The sequence below is a fragment of the Colossoma macropomum genome, unplaced genomic scaffold (assembly GCF_904425465.1).
Source record: "Colossoma macropomum unplaced genomic scaffold, Colossoma_macropomum, whole genome shotgun sequence".
Lineage (NCBI taxonomy): Eukaryota > Metazoa > Chordata > Actinopteri > Characiformes > Serrasalmidae > Colossoma > Colossoma macropomum.
Window position 1 is genome coordinate 670,069 of NW_023496040.1, and position 22,032 is coordinate 692,100.

Sequence of the window (22,032 nt, forward strand, 5' to 3'; positions counted from 1 at the left end):
CATTGTAATATTGGGTGCCCATAAAGACACAGCAAATGCACCATCTCATCACAGACAGTTAAAACCAGATTGTGTAAAAAGCCATCATTAAGGCACCCATCAATCCTTACAAGGACACAGACCATGTCCAAACAAATAAGATTAAAAAAGAAGAGTTCAGTTTCCAGGGTCTTGCGAGGTCATCTGATTAAAAGCCATAAAGCCCATGACACACTGGGCAGCGCCAAGGTCGAATCAACAATGTTTAATGCTAGCAACAGTACATTCTTGGTGTAGGGAGGACACGCTGATGAGGTACTGGCTGTGACAAATTTATATCCATTTTCTTTGGATCTGCAGAGGAACAGCAAAACACGGCTTTGTATCACTGTGAATTACTATCCTCTTAGCAAAAGGGTTTTATATTCTCTCTCTCTCTGTCTCTCTCTATCTATCTATATATCTATATCTATATATCTATATCTATCTATCTATATATATATATATATATATATATATATATATATATATATATATATATATATATATATATATACATATATACATACACATTAAATGTGTGTGTATATATATATATATCATATATATATACACACATTAAAAACTAAACATTTATTATCAATTATACTATTAAATTGAATCAATGGATTGTATACAAGCTGAAAGCCATGACTCACCTCACACAAGAGAGTGCTGCACTCTGCCTAAAGATGAAGGGGGTATCTATGTCTAAGTAGACCTATGGTGTTTGTTTATTCAGTAAAAAAGCCCTCCCTTGCACACCTGACAAGACAGACGGAGTGTGAGACACAGCACAAAAACCATGTCTAAAAATATTTGTCATAGCACTTTCATATTTTCCATATTTATTGAAATCTTGACATGTATTTCACTGTATTCATCTACTACATTATTGGTCAGTATGAAAGAAGGATACATAGCACACAGAGCAAAAGTTACAACGTTTATTGATAGTGGTAGAGAAATTAAAAAAATGTGTATAAACACTTCAATCGGACTAGACTAGTCCGGGAAGCCATTCAGAATACAATTTCTATCTCAGGTGGGTAATCCTGTAAATAATTTGTTACATAGAAGAATACGTATGTTTCGCCCATGCTTGTTTGGATCATAGCAAAAGTTTATAACGTTCAACATGGCGGGAGCAGAAACTGGTCTGCAGAGGAGACAAAGTTTATACTTTGAACTTTAAAAGACGGCGGTGAGACGGGTGTCCAGCCAAAACACCTAGGAAAACAATGCACAATGTGTAAATCTTCAAGTCGTTGCAAGCCATGCACATGAAGAAAATGGACTCCTGCACCGACAGCACCTCAACAAGCTACGTTTCATCATCATAGATTAATTCAATATTCCAGAATCCATAGTATCCACTGATCTTCAAAGTGTGAGACGATCTGCTCTTCTAGTTTAAATAAAGAAAACATTAACAGTTTTTTTCTGTCACGAAGACTATAGGAATGCCCCATAAGCAACATATTTGAACCTATGTGGGAACACACTGTATTCAAATATGCTTGTCAAAGCTCATCAGGCGTATGTGACCAGCATGTGGTCTTCAGCAAACATTTCCTTTGTCAAACCATGTACAGGAAATACTTGTTTTGCTAAGCTATTTGTGTTGTGTATTTAATAAAGCAGGGTTGACATGATGTCCAAATGGAAACATGATGGATGAAAGGCATTATAGGGCTCAACTCAGAACCCTCTGTCATGAATTCTGACATCCACTCTTCTTTTGTAAGGTATTACTTTAAGACAGTGGGAGGGAATCTGCTTGAAACGTGAGGACAATATGCTTGATACGCATCATTCCGGGAGGAATTTAAGGAAATGACATCCACTTCAAAGCAGGACTAAGGTGGTAAGCAAATACTCTTTGAAATTTGTACTGCCTGTTTGCCAAAGCTTCCGTTGAAATATGGTTCATTAGAGGTTGCATGAATTTCCCTACATCAATTACAGTATTTCTCCTCTTTTGCTACTGTACAGAAAATCTGAAAGTGATAAGGGAACTAGACCTCACAAATCAGAGCAATTTCACTGGATTTCTATATATAACAAAGATGCAGCACCTTTAAATCCTTAACTGTAACCTTTCATATAAGGCAAGGTATGGCTTCACTAAACAAGTGCACACACCACCACCAACTTCATCCATCCATCCATCATCTAAACCGCTTATCCTTCTGGGTCACGGTGAGCCTATCCCAGCTGTCATTGGGCGGAAGGCAGGATACACCCTGGACAGGTCGCCAGTCCATCGCAGGGCAGACAGACATACACATTCACACACACACACTCACTCACACCTAGGGGCAATTTTAGCATGTCCAATTGACCTGACTGCATGTTTTTGGACTGTGGGAGGAAACCCACGCAGACTGTGGGAGGAAACCGGAGTACCCGGAGGAAACCGGAATACCCGGAGGAAACCCACACAGACACGGGGAGAACAGGCAAACTCCACACAGAAAGGACGCTGGTCGTCCGGCCAGGGAATTGAACCCAGGCCATTCTTGCTGTGAGGCGACAGCGCTACCCACTGCGCCACCGTGCCGCCCTAACCACCAACTTCAGCAATGCTGAATTTATTGGAACGCCACTCATCATCTTGCTATTAATGCGCTATATTAACCCTAAAAGGAGGCCACAAAAATCCATACTAGATCACAGATGGCCTGTAATTTACACTGCGAAGCCAGTCAATCTAAAGCCTAGTTGCTTCTTGTCTATAGTAAAAAGATTTATTTATTTATTTTTACTTAAAAAATCAACAAAACATGAAATTTGACCAGGGGCATTGAAACTTTTGCACAGGGACTGTATGTCATATGGAGATAAAGTGAGGTATGTAATGAAGACAGGCTGATTACCTGGCTAACTGACAATGTGCCTATGAATGTCAGTATGTAAGTCTAGCCCTACTAAGTTTATTGCCAAAACAACTGACAACAGCTTTGAAGAAAATCACCAATTTATGAATGACAACTCAATTTGTGTTGAAAAATACAGCAGTGATTTATTGAATTAAGTGTTATAGTCAAATACAAAATACATTCAAAATACATAATATGGAGTAGCTGATGTGCTTTATGATTCTGAAGAAAAACATCCTTGAATTGTCAGGATGTTTGCAAGTCACTTTCCCTCTCGTCTTAAAAGTGCAAACTGTCAGTACTCTGGTAGATGAAGTAGTTTTGTCTTATTAAAGGGGAATTCCATCAATTTTTCAAAATTTCCACAAAATGAAATACTTCATATCTAGTCTTTCAGGTTAGTTTGATGTGAAATGCTCCGTTCACTGAGTCAGAATTGTTCACACTTGCAGTAATAGGAACCAAACGTCTGAAGACGCTTCAAAAAGCTCCCTCTCAGAAAGCTTTTACGTGAAACAGTTATGAATACGCTACCTGAAGCCTCAGGCATTACTGTATGAGTTTTGAGGTAAAGTTTTGGTTTATAATGTACTTTAGCACATTTCTAGTGGTGTAGAACATTGACAGTTTCCCAGCCTCTCTTTTTCCCTTAGAATTAAACAGGCTATTTTTGTTACTGTGCCTTTCAGACTGACATATGCAAATACATATGACATATGCTCTGTTCTGATTGGCTGCTCTGCACTGTGCCTCATTCAAAAAGCAGTCTTCAACATAAACGGGTGGAACTAAACTGCTGTAGGCTGAATAGGCAAATATATGTTTTTGCTGCTAAGTGTCTACATATGGACTGCATGGTCTGAGAAATGAACTGCATGCTATGAAACTTTAACAGTGTTTATGTACTACATCATCACTTCCATTTAAAATGGTGAGGAAAATTCAGTTTTCCATGATATGGGCCTTTTAAGTCACATCAGTATTATGTGTCAAGCCCCAATTTAAAGGTTCATTCGGTGATTACGGTTTGTGGCCATCATTCAAACAAAACAAGGACGTAAATGTAAAATAATGTACATAATATAATATCATGCAGTCTATGAGCCTGGAGGTAGTCCTGGAGTGACCGTGACAACAGTTCCTCTCAAAGTTGAATCAAGTGTTTGGATGTGGAGTTACTGTGACTGCACAATGTATGTATTTGCATTGACTCAGCAACTTCTCCATTAACTTCATGTACCTTTGCATTTTATATGACATACATTATAGATGGTTTCTTATGATATGTCTTTCTTAAAGCACTTGTATATATGTAGAAAATGAATTATTTAAATTCATGTAAAATGTAAAGCCCTCTTAAAAATACCAGCAAATCAGAATATTAAGTGACACCATATGTACGAAGATAATAAGAAGGTATATAAATATGTTCATCAACAAAAGCAATGTCTTCATAAGCTTATAGTAGCACAGGCATACTCAAAAGCTTAAAGGGGAATTCCACCAATTTTTAAAATTTTATTTTTGCATAATTCAGTTGTTGAGATGTAAACAAAGTCATTCAGAGTGATATGATGTGAGATGCTCCACTGTAGAGAAACTTACTTCCAAAATTGTCAAAAGTCAAAATTGTTCAAAGTGGTTATTTTACCATTACCAGCATAACGTAAAAAAAAGGAAGAAGACATATGTAGGTTCGCTGGTCATTTTGGATAGTAAATAACGTGCAAATTGTGACCACTCGATCCTGCCACAACCACTGTTAAGCAATCTGACTCTGTAAGTTTTTCTACAATAAACCATTTCACATCAAACCACCCAGAATAATGTTATTTACATCTTAACAACCAAATTATGCAGATATTTAAAAGAAATGGAACTCCCCTAGCCTTAGCTTAAAGAGTATCTTCTCCCTGTATCTGATTTATGTGCAATATGTATTCCATTAGGCATACTGCCGTACAGTACATAAATAAAATCCTGAAAATCAAATTATGCTATTGCATTGACTGCATTGATCACACTAATTCATCAATGATTCAGAATAAACATATATGCATATTTTATATGTTTATAAAATATTTGGCACCAATACCTCAAAAATGTCTTTTGGGAAAGCAATCAGGTATGTTTCATCATAGCTGTAAAACAAAGACAGCTGTGTCTGTGCTTTTAATATTAATTGTGCAGCTCAGGCTTCCACCACAACTGCTGGTATTTTGAATGGAAACTTGTGCACTAATGGAGTCTTTGCCACTGACACAGAGGCTGCCTGAGGTAGAATCACTTATGTTACCTAATAGCCTTATTCACCGTATAGCATCTTTATGTCTTTTGTCTCCTTTTGGCCACCTGTCGCCTGATAACTTTGTTTTACGTTAAGTGACAGATCGGTGCTCCTTCTACAAACGTGTTTTTCACAGCTACTGTTTTCATAGCTGTTTTTGTAAAAGCTTGTAAAAGCTTAGCCTAACGTTCAATGCTATTTTTAATGTTGCTAGCAAGCTGAAGTTAAAGGATTTTTTTTGTATGTGTAATCAAAGTTTTCACTGATACCCATAACTGATTGGCTTTATAGAAAATTCAAAGGCTAGCTAGCTTAGCTAACTTTGTAGCCTACACTACTATCAGCTGTAGCATGGCTGAAGTTTGAAGGATTTGTCAGTAACACTGTTCCACTATCAGTGTTGTTCTTGCCGTATTTACTGACATTACGGCAAAAACAGAAAGCATAACAATATGTTGCCTTGAGCTACATCAGTAAACTCAAGGTATTTATGACAGCTGTGGACAGACAACAGAGGCGAGAATATTTAAACCTCCAAAGGTTTAACAAATGCTAGCTGTAGCCTTGCATACGCTATGTATACATTGAATGCATGACAAAATAAATATAATTTCAAATACACTCTCTAAAACTAGCTATTCTGAATGGGACTTTTGCTAAAATACTGTAAAGCTTGTCCAAGCTTGTAACGTTAGTTTCAAAAGAGTGCATTTTCGTGGGTTGAGCATGGACAGGTCAATTTTGGAGGCCTTCATTATATTATGACATCTCTATGTCACTTTATTCCCTCTTTACATAACCTAAATATCCCTTTGTGGCACTTCCTGACCCTCTACGTCACCTTGACGGAGGATTTCCGTGGGGTGTGGAGCAGCATAACATATGGGACCCCGATGAAGGCCCACCTCTCGCTGGGCCAGAACAGTATGACAGGTCCTCTCTCTGGAGCCTCAGTGGCTGCGTCGAAATAGGCGAAACACACACAGCCCAGGTAAGAGGCCAGACAGATGAGTATGTGCCTGACAAAAAGAAGGATCATTACAGGTAAAGAGATGAAAAAGAATCACAGTGTAACAATCGTAATACAGAATGACACATTAGCAACAGATAAACAATGATCAAACAAGTGATTACACATAATAAACTATGTTTAACCATTTTAACATATAGTCATAATTGTCATTTTGCTATATAACTTATTATATAATCATTACTTAATTAATTACTCACACATATACTAAATATATAAGTATACAGGATAATAACTTCTCATTATATTCAGATCAGAGTACAATATCTTCTCCTCTACTTAGAGACTCAAATGCGCTGAAAGTTTAGAATTTGCATTCCTGACAGAACGTCTACACATCTTTCAATGAGCTACAAGTGAGAAATAATTCCTACATAATTATGCTTTTGTCATTACCAATAATAACTTTAACTTCTAACAGTAAAACAACAGGATCCTCAGGTTTTCACCTTTAAAGCAGCATAAAAGCTTTTCAGCATTAACAGCTTCTGTGTTGTTAGTTAATCTGTAAAAATTAATTTGCAGTCAACATTTAAAATCCAAAACTGCACCCACCAAACACAGTGCAAGTAAGGGAAGTTGATAGTGGACCACATCTCACAGAAGATCTGGTCACTGATCCAGCACAAAAGAGCAAGAGCCCACCAGACTCCAGAGATTAAACCCAGCTTAAACACACGTGGGTTCTCACATCTACATAGAGAAAATGCACACATATTAGATCATCTGCACAAGAGTTTAATGGTATTTATGCCATTTATGAGTGATGAATGAAAACACCACACTTTCACGTTGATTTATTGCAGTATAAATTGTGTCCACTAGGTTGCAGTATAAACAATTACAAAGAACTACAGAACCGTTGAGGTGACTTCACCTTTGACTGTAACAACAGGCCTTGCTAAGCTATTTTTAGGGGGCATCAGCCACATGTCACATGTTATTTGACCAGGGTTTTGCATACAACCGTAGCTAGTTATTGTTATGTTTTCAGTGCAAGTCAATGTAAAACATTTCTCTTTTTGATCGCATGGAATTCATCCATCATGGATAAATTTCTACAAACAGAATTTTTGTACATTTTTTGCTGTTTGTTATATTGTGTGATTATGCAGTGGAGTGAAGTTTGATTGGCTACATTGATATTTGTGTTACATTTGTTTGCATATGAAATGATCATATCGGTTCAATCTTCTTGTAGGCCATGGAAGCTTTTGCAGTTGGCTGTATGGGCTGTGAGTTGCTTAAGGATGAGAACCTGTGCTATAGTACATTATTGCCTTTTACTATTTTTTTTTACTATTAGCATATTCTAATTAAACAGGCAGAGAACAAGAACTAGGGGGATCGAGAGTAAATACTATGAATTATTCTGCAATTACTATGAAACTATATTCAGTTAGTACTATACAAATAACTAATAAGTTCAGCTCTGGGGTTATACTAAGTAATAAGCTCTAGATGTAAAGAATAAAACAAGACAAACCAGCAAAATCAGCATTCAAGAAGTTGTGATAAGCAAAGTACAGTAAGTGACTGATGGCTGTTCCATTAAAGCAAGGCCTCGTGCCAAATGGGACAGGGCTGTGCAGTTGCTGCAGTAACAGGAACTCTAACCCACTCTCCAGAATTACAAAAACAAATAAACAACATCCACAACAGCGACAGGCTGAACCAAAGAATCCAAAACAAACTAAACAATAGCTGGCTGACTCAGTCAATTGCTGAGTGTCTTGTGCCATGACTGATGAGGAAAAGGAAAAAACATGTTATCCGTTTGAGAGCGGAATGGGAATAAGAGTGAATAATCATGCTGGGTCAATGTACTCTAGAACAAAAAGAAAAAGCAGCATGTTCTGGGTTCTGAGAAATGAGGATAGAAAAACTGTAGAAAGTAATCCTACAGAAGAGTCTTCACTCGAAATTTCTTTTAAATCAACAATTTGATTTAAGTGTTAGAATGTATACCACACGGACACTGGCCCTTCATAGCAGTTTTACATTATATTCTACATAAGATACATCAGACATAAGATACAGAATTGTATCCTTTAGCCTATCTGTATAAGAGAATTAGAAATTTTACATTGTTTTCATGTTTTTGTTCATCAGTGTTCTCTCTTTGCAAGCGTGTTACACACTGTGAATCTCTGTGGTGTCAACCGATCCTGACTGCTAGCCTAGCCACTGATTTATGGGCTAATAAATATATATAACAGTAGATCTCGATTTGTGTGTGTGGAAACAGTGATTCTAAACGTTTGAATGGTGACTGAAACATGTGAAGCCTGCCTCCAATCTTGTATAATATCATTATTGTATTGAGATTTTACCTTTTGCCTTCATCCATTTAGCATGGAACTAATACAGTAGAAATAAACCACACCATATATCTTAGACCCTAATTATCAAAGTCAGTACTGTCAACACGTGTACCCTCAAATGACGTGTTTTGTTGATTTTAATAAGTTAACACATCCCCTCCAGGAAACAAACTTAAATATGTAATTTTCTGCCAATTGTCATGCACAATTCTATTTATTTGCTAAATTTTAACATATTGGAAAAAAACATAAAATATAAAACATAAAATATAAAATGTGTCCTAAGTGTTTTCCACTAAATGTGTTAAATTGAGCAAATAAACAGTAATTGTGCTTTAAAATGTTTGTTCTCTGGAGAGGATTTGTTAACTTGTTAACAATAAAAGATCTAACCTGACTAAAATGTTGCATATGGCTGTTTTTTGGGGTAATGAATGTCCAAAATATATCATGGGTTTTCAGTAAATAAACTGTATAGAATCTGAAGTGATGTGCTACTTTTTTTGTGATGTCTGGAGTAAGGTGGGTGTTCTGACCTTCTGAGCTCAGTAATGAGCAGAGCCGTGCAGGGGATGCCCAGAGTCATCAAAGAGACAGAGTTGATCACCGGCTTCACAAAGGCCAAACACGTGGTGACGCCAGACAGCACGCCAACCATCAGCTTAAAGTGAAACCTGCCAAATGGCAAAAAAGCCATGGTTTGACATCATATCTAAATACAAGCTTCAGTTCCAAAACTGCTGGGACAATATGAGAAATGCAAATAAAACCAGAAAGCAGTAATGTGTGAAATACACAAAAACAGTAAAAAAACAAGATAATTAATCCAGACCATTACCAAGCAAAACACACCACAACATAGGCTTTGTATGGCTGCACACTTGTATAATGGAAGAATGGCAAAACCTCCACTTTCAAAACTGGACAAATGGACAAAATTGTCTTCAGTTCCAAATGATTATTAAGTCATAAACATGCTCCTGTCTCAACCTTTTCTGAACTTTTTTTTAAAAGTCTAATTTGGATTAAGTGTATAAAAAACAATGAAGTTCACAAGATAAGACATCACATGATGTGTTCTTGTACTGTTTTCTATTCAATGCAGGTCCAATAGAATTAACTAATCACTGCTTTCTGTTTTTGTCACATACTGTCCCAACTTTTGCATGATGCTAAGTGGTGGGGTTAAAGCTTCCATTACACGATTTTACTGCAAACATGCCTTGGTTGATTAATTATATTGTATTTTGGATTAGAGAAAATCATATCGCTGCTGTCGGAACAAAACCTTGTATCTCCAAAGTGATAACTTTACAGGAGAAACAAAAAACATGCTTTACTTTTAATGTAAGTCAATGGAACCAGACTTTTTTTCAATCCATGTTGGGCCATTTCTTTTGTTCCACTCATCATGAAATTAACACACTATGTAAACAGAAACATGCACTTTCAATTTATGTTAAAAGTGAAAAACGTCAAAAATTGATATATATTTTTTACTTTTCACTCCACAGTGAAAAATTGAGAAAATAAAAGTGTAAATCAAGTTGCCTATACTGCAAATGATACATGAACATGATATACACAATATACACTATCTTGACATGAGGCCTTATTGTCTTATAACTACTAGGCTACAGGTCATCCTTGTGAGCACTACTCAGAAATAGACATCTGAAAGGTCTGCTCTGCCTCTTCTAAATTTGCAGTGGGACAACTCAGTCCCAAAAGCAGCCTCGATTGCTTGTGTCTAAGTAGGCTATAAAGCACTGGTCTAGAAACAGCTTCCCAAACATGAACGGTCACCATGAACATAATGGCCAAACCAATAAACTGGCTTTAGATCAGCTACAAAGGGCAAATTTCAAGGCATGTGGAATGAGTGTCTGCCATGTGGCTTAGGGCAGCGCTGGCGATAAGTCTGACAAGACTATTCTTGGCAGCAGAAGTGGACCAAAAGCCACACGAGCCAGAGTTCAGCAGACAGATCAGAGGAACTGGTGGCAACAAGCTGAATGCTGCAGAGGGAAGGGGTTACTACTTTAGCAACAGGTTATCAGCTAAGAGCAGATACAAGGGAAAAGCAGTCTGATATTAAGCTTTTAGTGATACCTTACACAATATCATGTATGACAAAGTGTAGCCTGATGTAGTCTCTAAAAGGGGAATTCCGCCATTTTTCTAACTTTCCTGCACTCATTAAGATGCAAACAAAGTCATTCAAAGTGGTTTGATGTGAAATGATCTGTTCTAAACTTACTGAGTCAGAACTGTTCACAGTGGTGGTGATAGGAACCAGACGTCTGAATCATTTAATGCCTCCAAAAGCTCCCTCACAGAATGTTATTACAGGAAGTGGTTATGAATACACTGCCTGATGCCTGAGACATTGTTCTACAAGAATTTTACAGAGATAAGATTTCTGCTTAAAACATACTTTTAAATTACACAGAGCGTGGAGAGGTAGAAGCAGGGTGTTTCAAGGCAAAATAGTCCAATGGTAGCCTTTTTCAGATTCACCACTATTTCACAGTGGTTTCAGTGCTTTTGGATAAATAATAATAAAATGGCTATATTTGCTTCAGCAAGTTTTTTCCACAATGAGGTATTTCACATCAAACCCCCTGAATGACTCTGTTTACATATCTGTGACTGAATTATGCAGAAAGTCAAAGGAATTCCCCTTTAAGATACAAGGCATGCCTGAAATTCTAGCTGGAAATGATTATAGATAATAATTGATAGGTAGGTAGGTAGGTAGGTAAGTAGGTAGGTAGGTAGATATAGATTATCTTTTTATAGATTATTCTATATAATATTTTTGATTAAATGTGACCTTAAAGAAAAAGAAATTGTTATAGTTATGGACAAACGCTTCATGAGAATGTATCTCTCACTTTATACTATTTTTATGTGAATGCAGGGCTCACATGAACCTGAATATTAAAATGTATTTCCATACAGTGAATGCAGTTTGCAGTATTCATTGAGAGTGCCAGTGGCTACGTATTCCATGTTCCTCTGTGGCTGTAGCCTCTCTCTCATAGCTACATTACGTCTTGTTTTGAAGGGAACTGGAGATTTCCACTTTGCTGTTAGTTTAGTTCGTTTGCTGTTTTCTGATTTATCCATAGTTTTCTTGTGAGCACCGTCCAATGTGGTTTCCTGAAGGCGTCCCCCAGTGCTAATGTTACTGGTTTTACTGATATTGACAGCATCAGTGTGGTGTTTTGCCTGTAAACGATACTTTGGTGATAAATAAACTCACCATGGTAGTAGCTGGACAGCTTATGTTAACTTGTATTTTTAATTCAATTAAAATTACAATACAATACAATTAACAGGGCTAATTAAGCTCTCTTTGTTGCCTGTATGTCTGCATGTCCTTACCTGTTTTTCTGGAACATTCTGGGCAGGTACCTCTTAGGAAACCACATTGCAATAGCACACATCAGCACCCAGAGGATGGCCAGTTCATCCAGCATCTGACCAAGAAAGCTCAGCGTAGCATGGAAGTATGTTGAGCCAATGCCTATGGCAGGGACATTATTATGAACAATTGGTATTACAGTTCACATTATTCCTGTGTAACTTTAATCATACAGCAGAGAAAAATGTTAAAATCTACAGGGAAACAGCCATCAAGGACTATTAGACAGAATGTGATCCTCACGACAATTCTACCCAACAGTTCACAAAAGTAAATACTTATACTATAATTTAATAATATACTAAAAATGAATATACTAAATATGATTACACTGTGCAAGTGTCTTTTTCATCAGCAATCGTTCTCCTTTTATGGAATTCATTGTAAATCTATAAGTATGCTAGGCAGCGAATGAGACTCATCTGATTGGAGGCAGGATGTTTATGAGGCATTATTTTGTTGGCAGGGATTTCAGGAACTTCAATCATAACAAAGGAGCTTCAGATGAGACACATATCTTTTATGATTTATCTGTGAATGTTATGCTGTAAATGTTTTAACATTCACAAATAAAAGAGAAGTAATATGTTTATTTACTACTCGTTGTCTGTTGTCTGCATGTTGTTTAAAAGTAGCTATTTACAATGTCCCCTGCAAAGATTAATAGCAGCTCTATCAAATAAACACTAAAACCTGTTTATTTACAATTTCAAAAACGAAACAGATATTTGTCATGTGGTATTGACCATCTAGGACAGGGATACCCAAAGTGGGGCCCACAGGCCAAAGTTATTCCTTAGAGACGTTTGATTTGGCCCAGCAGAAAGTTGCCAAATAACCTACTCTCACAGCCATAGAGAGAAAATTTTCAGTAATAAAACATACTGTAATGTTATCAAATCGGACACAGCAGTTACCAGCTAGCAATTACGAGACATTGGAAGAGATGTAGAGAGACACTATTACACAGAATATCTTGTCAGTGAATGTAAAGACAAGGTAGCGTGTCATAAGTAAAAAAATATATATATAAAAATAAAGTTTTTCATTCTCTCTATGTACACTGGCAATGTGTAAAAACATAAAGCTAGCAAGTTGCTTTATGATTAAGGCAGGGTCATGCAGACAACAACAGATTTGGTTTTAAAGGGAAAAAAAAACATTATTTTGAAGTGAAAGTGTGAAGTAAAGTTAGACCTCTAAGGCTCCCAAGATATGGTGCAAACCCCCCCCCCTTAGCATACAGCCCCTGATATATTATTTAGTCAGATTTTCATCATAAAAATACATTGAAGTTTTACTGGTTAGCTAGCATTAGCATGCTAGCTACAGTGATCATTAGCCAGAATTAGGCAAACATTTTATTTTAGCCAACATTTGACTAAATGACAGATGAGTTTGACTAAACAATTATGTTAAATAATAATAAGACGAATAATACCACTAAATGAATTTATATACTATCACAATACAAGTAATATAATTACAACAACCATTTAATTAACGAACAAAGTCAACATTTCAACTCTTTTCATTTTTTCATCATTTGTCCAAATTGATGTGTGTTGTATTTTGATTAATAACACAATTTTTAAAAAAGTGCAAACTACAAATGTGACGTAAATTACACATTCTGTAAAACTGATGACAAATTGGATTCAGGGATTCATGAGGGGGGCTTCTTACCCAAGGTAGGGTGGTGTCTTGCTCCTATAGTGGGGCAGGAGGCCTCTTTTCACAATTGTTTGTGCTAATCAGACGAATGAAACTCACTGAGGCTTTACATTCGGAGCTAAATTAAGCATCATTGAACTACGTCTATTTGATTTTATCTTAATTAATGACAACAACATTAGAAGACATGTTACCAATGTGGAAAGTACAAAGTTCAGGTTTAGAATCAGTTCAGTTGATACTTCTTGGAAGTTATGCAGAAAACCCACCTGTATCTTACACGCCCACTGCTGTCATGTCATGCTATGCGAAACATGGCAGCTTTGTTTGTACAGAGCTCTGACAGCTCTATTGACTTGTTGCTCTAGACGGATTATAGCTTGGGTGAAAGAGGAGGTGACGCCTCTTATTAATCACAGCTCAAACTAAACGGGTGTCCCTTCAATACACTGAACAGAATAGCCCTAAACATAATGTAAAAGGAGCAGACAAATCTGGAAAAGTTACTAGGGAGACGACAACTAATGATGAACTGAACAGAGTCACAGTTTACGTGCTGGTGAGATTAACCATAGTGACTGTCTTGTAGAGTCTGTTTAGTGCTTGTCACTCGATATACAACAACTTACTACAGCACTGAGGTCACCACCCTTTGTTAATCCCGACATAATGAAACGGACAGAAACGTATGACATTCTTTGCACTCTCGTTGCCGCCCTTCACTTCTGTATACACATGCTTTGCATAACAACAGTATGGGTCACTATCAGACAAAACAGATGCATTGTGAAATGCATTTGCTATCTAAGGAAACTGGGGGGGGCTATGATATCGCTAAGGAAAACCTCTCCAACAGTTACAGCGTTATCTGCATAAATTCCACTTCTGTACCAACCAAATGGAGCTCAAGAAGCAAGAAGATTTTAAGAAGCTCATAGTTGGTAAAACTAGAGGCTGCATTGTGGTTCTTTAGAGGAGGAACCCAATTTGTTGTGTAAAAGAACAGTCAAAACTGCAGAAAGTAATTTAAATGGAGGTCAGGTTTAGTGCTATTTTAGTACGATAATATAAAATAAAAATATAATGTCCTTTAAAAGCAGCTGTGGACAATGAACAATGAGTCCATGTCTAACTTTTCACCCATTTCACCTCTCGCTTCTACCTCTTCACCCTATCCCTTTCCGTTTTGCACGTTCACGTCTAGGCGAATAGCTGACTTCAGCTTTACATCACCGAAGAATTTGGGGTTGGTGATCAATAATTGTCCCCCCTCTTTGAAGTCATTTGATTCCCCAAATGTAACTAAACTCCAGCAGTGAGGTTGCTGAACTTTACCCTCCTCTGCTGTCACTGCAGACTGGCAGGGTCGCCTACAGAGCACCACTAGTAGCCTGTGAATGAAGTAATGTTCTTTATTTGAAGGTTGTCCCATTTCATAGGGGAAGATTTCAACCATCACACCTTGTAACTCAGTTCCAAGTGGCAAGGTGACACTCGAAAACAAGAGGTAGGGGTAAAAATAAGAAATGGGGTTGGACCAAAGTACAGTACAGAAAACAGTTTGAATAAAAAGCAGAACGCTTGAAATTTGAACATGAATTTCAGCATTTCTTAGTACTTGGTATGTCTCGTTTTTTTCTCGGCACTCGAGCTGGCATGAACTCCTCAAGTTTGCGAAAAGATCAACTCCATCTAAGAGAAGTCTGAACACAATGTTTGACAGAAGAGACAAGACTCCAAAAAAGTCTGACCTTCCTGTACAAAGGCCTTAACATGGCCATCATCACAGACTTGCTTCAACTGAACAGCAAGTGCTGAAAAAAACGTGAGTTAGGAAAACTAAATTTGAGTCAAGCAGAGTTAACTCATGGTTATAATTCATTATTATATATTATCATTATGCGCAGTGTACCACTAACTGTACCTTATTGTGCATTTGAGACAAATGCCCCTGAATTTGGCCTGCCTGGCTGTGAAAGCACAGCATTTTTCCGCATTTCTTCAGATCAGTCACGATCCAGTTACAATGTAAAGTGAAACACTGTTTGAATCTCTTTAGATCAGGGTCATTTTGCAGTGTCTCTGTGCGAAATTTAGCCATTCATCCAGAAGAGCAGAGGGACTTCCCTAAACTGACCCCATCCAATTACAGCACCATGCTCAAATTCAGTGATCTCTTTACGCGACCCAATAGGACTGATTGACATATCTGAATTCAGTGATTAAAAGGTGTGTCCCAATACTTTTGTCCACATAGTGTGTTCCTATACCCTCTCTTTAGTGTACTGTAGTATAGCCCCATCCATTCGTATTAAAATTTTAATGGGTGTTCCACCCTGCGCTGCTTTTGGAATGAGACACAATACAAGGGCAGCCAATCAGAACAGAGATTATTTACATATATCTGTTTTAAAAACACATGTTTGATTCTAAATGGAGTTATGGAATAACTGAAGTTTGGGAGGAGGAACATGCCTGAAACCCCTCCTCCTTCCAATCTAACGCCCTATAAATTCACATCACCTTCCGTCTCCTGTTACGAAGGTCTCGCAATCCCCAGCACCACCCCGTCTCCTCCCCGTTCCTCAGTCCTATGACAGTCCAACCTCACTTAAAAAGGGGGTCCGGCCTTCTAGTGACAGGCAGAAGCCACCCAGAACTATCGCATACCTTGGCTATACGAAAAATGTCCCATTACTGACCTACTAGTCTATGCTCAACATCTCCATTCTGCAAATGTAAGACAAAAGCCAACACAGTAGTTCTATACCGCAGTGTGAGCTTTCTAAGACCAAAACAGGGCAGACAAAATTAGTCAAAAGTGGTCAGTTAATTCAGTAAAACCGCAAGGTCGGCAACCTTTTTACTAAAAGTCGAACAAACAAAGTGAGAAAAGGCTCACTTACCGACAACAATGAGCAGGGCCCATATGAGATAAATTCCCCGGTTATAATGTGTAGCATATTGTTGGAATAAGCCAATCAAAATGGGTGGCAAGATGAAAAACAAGACATTGCTGATCTGAAATGACAAATTTCATTGGGAAAACATTATGAGCAACTCATCTACCAATATCAACACATGTGAACATCACTGATGACTTAAAATGACAGAATGCTAAGTAAATGTTAATGGCAATAGGGAAGTAAGGTGGATCTCCAAAAAGGGAAAATGTTTAAAACATTATACAACATAAGGAACAACTGCCTTTTTCAAATCATGTCAAAAAATGAAACACAACATAAAACGGAGATACACGGTTTTGACACGACAGCAGCAAATGTTAAGCTTGTAGCTACGTGTGTTGGGATAGAAAAGGCGCTAAACTGTGATAGACCTTGTTATCTTTTCTGTCTTCAAAATGTGGCTGCAAAGTGCCCATTTTTGTCAAAAAATAAGTCTACTTTTTTATTACTTACTCATTACTGGAAGCCCATTCCTGCCATGTAGAGAAAATAATGGTCTTTTATTCCTTCCTTCTCTGTTACACAAAACAGTACGTCAAAATTTTGACTTACTATCTCAGAGTCTAAAGATAATGACATAGTACCTCAAAATTTTGACTTGGCATCTCGAAATAATGCCTTTCTTTCATGAAATTTAACAGCTCATTGTTTCAACACAGTCAAAATGTGAAGAAAATCAGTCATTATTTCGAGATAGTAAGTATAGTTGAGAGTTTTGAGAAAATAAGTGATTATCTCGAATACTATGCGAAAGTATTGACAAAATGTCATTATTTCGAAATTCTAAGTCACTATTTTGAGAAAATAAGTCATTATTTCTGCATATCAAGCCAAAACTGACATGCTGCCAAGAAACAGGAAAATACAGGTGATTTTTTCTCCTGTCTCTGACAGGAATGGGCTTTCAGACCCACCTGAGGTAATGGCAGGGAGACACTATCCACAGTGGGAAAGCTGTTTTTAACAGCTGTTTTTGGTCTCTAACTCGACCGGTCTGCGTTACGCTGAGAAGAACCTGTGAGAGAACCTGCACTGACCGTGTTGTAGAACTCCGCTATGTTGGGGTAGATGAGGTAGTTGCCCTCACACCAGTCCACCTCCGAGGTGCCGGCTTGGAGCTGCTCCCACAGTCTCAGTCTGCTCATTCCTCACTCACACACTCACGCGCTGAACTCCCGCTCAGCTCCACGCGCTGCTCCGCATTCTGTTTGAACCTCACAGCTTCTTTTTATTCTAACGGCTTTTTTACCCCAGAAGTTGCGCGACACTCGCGCTCACTCGCGCGCCGCTTCTCTCCCGGTTCTCGTTTAATCCAATTGGAGCGCGAGCCACAACACACGGCGCGTGCTCACGTGACCAGGCCCGGCCCCTCTTATCACACGCTCCACAACAAACCGGGCGACCGGTCAAAAAGTCACTGGGAGAAAAACCTGACCGCAGCCTCAGGCTCTGTTACTGACGCCTTTTGTTTTGGTCAGAAATAAAATGAAAAAAAAAAAAAGTAAAAGTAAGTAAGTAAATAAATAAATAAAGAAAGAAAACCTTAAATTGATTAATTTGACTTATTGCTCAATTAAAATATATATATATATATATATATATATATATATATATACTACAACATTTTTGTTTTTTTGATGAAAACATTTTCTAGACATTTTATGGTTTTCTTAGCCCTGATTTTTTGACTATTTACTCTCATTTGGTGTATTTGATACCATTCTTCAGCTCTTTATTGGTAAATAATACATGTTGTCGCGTTAAAAATAAATAAATAAATTCAACAAATTCAATCAGGAGAAAAAAAGTCCACATCATGCCGTGAGGCGATGCGAATCCTCGCGATACTTTAAGTGTCTTTGTGAGAGTACGAGGCGGATATCCGGCCTCTTTTTCGTGGTGGACTCCGGTTGAGACGGTCCTCCAAAATGAAGGTGAGGACCAAAGAAGTGACGTTTTTACGTATTTTAACTTAAAACTGCCACAGAAATATCCACAGAATCACACTGTGTACATTTTAAGCATGTCCGTTCGTCTTTATAAAACTCCGATCTCTGTGCGAGTGAAGAGGATGAGTGTTGATTCTGTCAGACTCGCAACTGCAGAGCGGCTACTCAGATAAACATGGCGGAGCCTGAAGAGGGAACGTGCGAGTGTTAAATTGTGTTGAATAGCGCTGAAATAACCACAAAGAGTGGCTGTCGCTCGTTTAAAGCGTTTATTAGAATAACCGATAGCGTTTGGTCGTTACGTCGGCGAAAAATAGGTTAATTAGCTCTGCAACGCGTTGAATTAGCTTAGCATACTCATGAAACTTTAGCCTGTGAGTATAACTTCAAAAGCTGAGCCTCGCTTTAAACTCCGAGTAAGAGCGGTTGGAGGGTTCAGTCCAATGTTAAGAATGGCTATCTTTGTAGGAAAAGAGAATTTAAGGTGGCCAGCTGGTTTTACTCATACAAAATGTCTCGCTTGTGAACTATATAAGGACTTCTCACTAACCTACACTGTGCTGTCTTATTTCATTTTAACAGCTCAATATCTCGTTTCCTGCCACTGGCTGTCAGAAGCTTATTGAGGTTGATGATGAGCGCAAGCTCAGGACTTTCTACGAGAAGCGCATGGCCACAGAGGTCCCTGCAGACCCTCTGGGAGATGAGTGGAAGGTGAGTTTACATTTTTCTACATGTCAAAGATTTAAAGGTGTCTTCACATCTTATGTTTCTTCTAAAGTCCCTCTGTTTTGCTTCCAAAATCTCTTGGAAGGCTTTACACTAGATGATGTAGCACTGCTGTGAGAATCTGGTTGTGTTCAGGAGCATCAGTGAGGTCAGGTAGTGATGCTGGATGATTAGTTTTAGATCAAAAATGCCACTCCAGCTCATCCCAAATGGCGCTCAGTCTCGCCAGAGGATGCTGCTCCACAATCCAACATTGGGGGATTTATACCCCTCTAGTTGATGCTTGGCACTGGGAAGGTTGACCGTAGACTTGCTCCACAGCATCTCATTCAATTGCCACTGCATCCCTGTGAAGGTTATACAAGCTGTGTATGTGCAGTTGAACATGTGATGGAAGCACCTCAAGGTAGCTGAATTTAAAGGTGTCCGGATACTTTTGAACATAGTGTTCTTAAAAAGACTCTGTATGCTGGGTTACTGTAGTGAAAGTTTATTCTTTGCTGATTTGGTTAACTTTTTATTCCCAGGGCTATGTTGTGCGCATCAGTGGAGGCAATGACAAGCAGGGCTTCCCCATGAAACAGGGTGTCCTGACCCATGGGCGTGTGCGTCTGCTACTTAGCAAGGGTCACTCCTGCTACAGGCCCCGTCGTACTGGTGAGCGCAAACGCAAGTCCGTTCGCGGCTGCATCGTTGATGCCAACCTCAGCGTGCTCAACTTGGTTATTGTCAGGAAAGGTAAGTGGAAAGGATGTAGTTTTGGAATTGAGTGCAGATTTGCTGCACTGTTTAATGTTTAATGCTCATTTGAGTTAGGGACAAAGAAAGGTTGACAAAGGTCACTTACATGTATTTCGTATGTAAAAAGAAAACATCAAGCTGTTAAAGCCTTTAAATGCTTTGGAGTAGAGATTCCATGTGCTTGGAATACCTTGTTCCTCAAAGCCTCATTATTCTCTGTAGGTGAGAAGGACATCCCCGGGCTGACCGACAGCACTGTCCCTCGTCGCCTGGGCCCCAAGAGAGCCAGCAAGATTCGCAAGCTCTTCAACCTGTCCAAGGAAGATGATGTCAGACAGTATGTGGTCAGGAGACCTCTCACTAAAGAAGGTGAGGTTGCTTTGGCCAAGATTTTGTATTAACGCTCTATGTAGAGGACATCTATGGTTGTTGGAGTTTTTTTGTGTTGTTGGTTGATAAGATTGAGGCTTGCTGAAGAGGGAAACTCACAAGATTAAGAGGATTTTTTTTTGCAAATGAGACTGATATTTGGGGTCAAAAAGGAACAAATGTTAACATGTGAGCCTGAAAGTTAGTTTGAAGTTTACAGACAGTGGAAATTTAATTGAACAAACTACTCTGCATTGCTTTTCAAATACTCAGTTACTTTATTTAACAGTGACTTAGGAAGACATAAATGTCCAGCTGTGACCAAATCTACTGCATTTAAGTGGGTGTCTATCAAGTCTTACTTGCTTTAAGAAAGTTCAGTAGGAGAATTTAAATATGCAGTGTCATGCAAATTTGATTCATCACTGTAAATTCATCAGAAAGAAAAATTTAAATGGATTTTTTTAAACATTGATCAATCGTAATAGCCCTAGTTCAGAGCTTCAGTCAATAAGTACTTCCACTGTCATGTTAATGATACAGTAGCGCCTAAAAGGTAACACTCGTAATGTGTGTAAACCTTGGTATCTCAGGCACACCAGTAGACCCTTTCTGGCTGGCCAGTAGCCTCAAAGGGGGGACAGTGTGATGCCATAGCAACAGGGGAGCTGCTAACCGGATAACAACCTGACCTTTCACACTGTGGCTGGTTGTACTGCATTGCTCTGTCATAAGTTACAGCAGGTTAATTTTGCTGTTAACAGTAAGAAATAATATACTCTGCTGGTTTTGATGCATCATTAAACACTACATGCCTGGTTGAATTCTGCAGGTGTCGTTATAAATGAAGTTCATGGGCTTTTCTAATGCTAGTATTAGAACATTTAATGAACCAGCTCTAATGAATCTAAATATTGCTCTCCTCCTGGTTAGGTAAGAAGCCCAGGACCAAGGCCCCTAAGATTCAGCGTCTGGTGACCCCCCGCGTGCTGCAGCACAAGCGCCGACGCATTGCTCTCAAGAGGCAGCGCACCCAGAAGAACAAGGAGGAGGCCGCAGAGTACGCCAAGCTGCTGGCCAAGAGGATGAAGGTACGGTCTCACTCAGCCTGGAGCTTTCTCACGGGCTATTGGTCAAAAATGTATGGGCTCCTAGACGACAAGAGTCAAAGACAATTTTTGTAGTTTTTTGTTTATACACAGCTTCATCAGTTGACTGCTAGGTTCAGATGCTAGAGCAGTCAAGCTATGCTAGACTCTGACCGCCCTGGAACTAACTTGTGTGCATTTCTTTTTACCCTGTCCAGACACTTTTAATTGGGGTTAAAAAGGGTCAGTGTAATTAAAGGAATAAAATGTGTGTTCGGTTTCCATTTGGCTAACTGCTGGCTGGTGTTTAGTACTTGGTAGCCCTATTGGTGCTTTTTTTTTGTTGATCTTATTGAAAACAAATCTCATTTGTTGTCTCTCCTCTGTTTTGCAGGAGGCCAGAGATAAGCGTCACGAGAAGATTGCCAAGAGACGCCGCCTTTCTTCCCTGAGAGCCTCTGCGTCCAAGTCCGAGTCCAGCCAGAAGTAAAACTCGCCCCCCCTTGTACATCACAATAAAAAATCAAAATTGTGCTGAATACCAA

General features: G+C 38.6%; 2 protein-coding genes across 3 annotated transcripts; one reads left to right on the forward strand and one right to left on the reverse strand.

Annotated features, from left to right (window-relative positions):
• Nucleotides 1-243: 243 nt before the first annotated feature.
• LOC118804216 (alkaline ceramidase 2-like) lies at nucleotides 244-17,935 on the reverse strand. 2 transcript variants are annotated; one of them, XM_036564778.1, is made up of 8 exons: nucleotides 17,649-17,935; nucleotides 16,552-16,666; nucleotides 11,932-12,073; nucleotides 9,078-9,215; nucleotides 6,773-6,910; nucleotides 6,029-6,206; nucleotides 678-783; nucleotides 244-333 (listed from the first exon to the last, which is right to left on the reverse strand). In XM_036564778.1, the coding sequence occupies exons 1-7, from the start codon at nucleotides 17,754-17,756 to the stop codon at nucleotides 757-759; spliced, it is 846 nt and encodes a 281-aa protein (XP_036420671.1). In that variant the 5' UTR covers nucleotides 17,757-17,935; the 3' UTR covers nucleotides 244-333; nucleotides 678-756. The 2 variants fall into 2 exon arrangements, with proteins under 2 accessions (XP_036420671.1, XP_036420673.1); XM_036564780.1 differs by lacking the exons at nucleotides 244-333; nucleotides 678-783 and having other exon boundaries at nucleotides 3,073-6,206.
• A 532-nt stretch (nucleotides 17,936-18,467) lies between these two features.
• Nucleotides 18,468-22,032, forward strand: rps6 (ribosomal protein S6). The gene is made up of 6 exons (XM_036564763.1): nucleotides 18,468-18,545; nucleotides 19,143-19,274; nucleotides 19,817-20,027; nucleotides 20,253-20,399; nucleotides 21,333-21,490; nucleotides 21,882-22,032. The coding sequence occupies exons 1-6, from the start codon at nucleotides 18,540-18,542 to the stop codon at nucleotides 21,975-21,977; spliced, it is 750 nt and encodes a 249-aa protein (XP_036420656.1). The 5' UTR covers nucleotides 18,468-18,539; the 3' UTR covers nucleotides 21,978-22,032.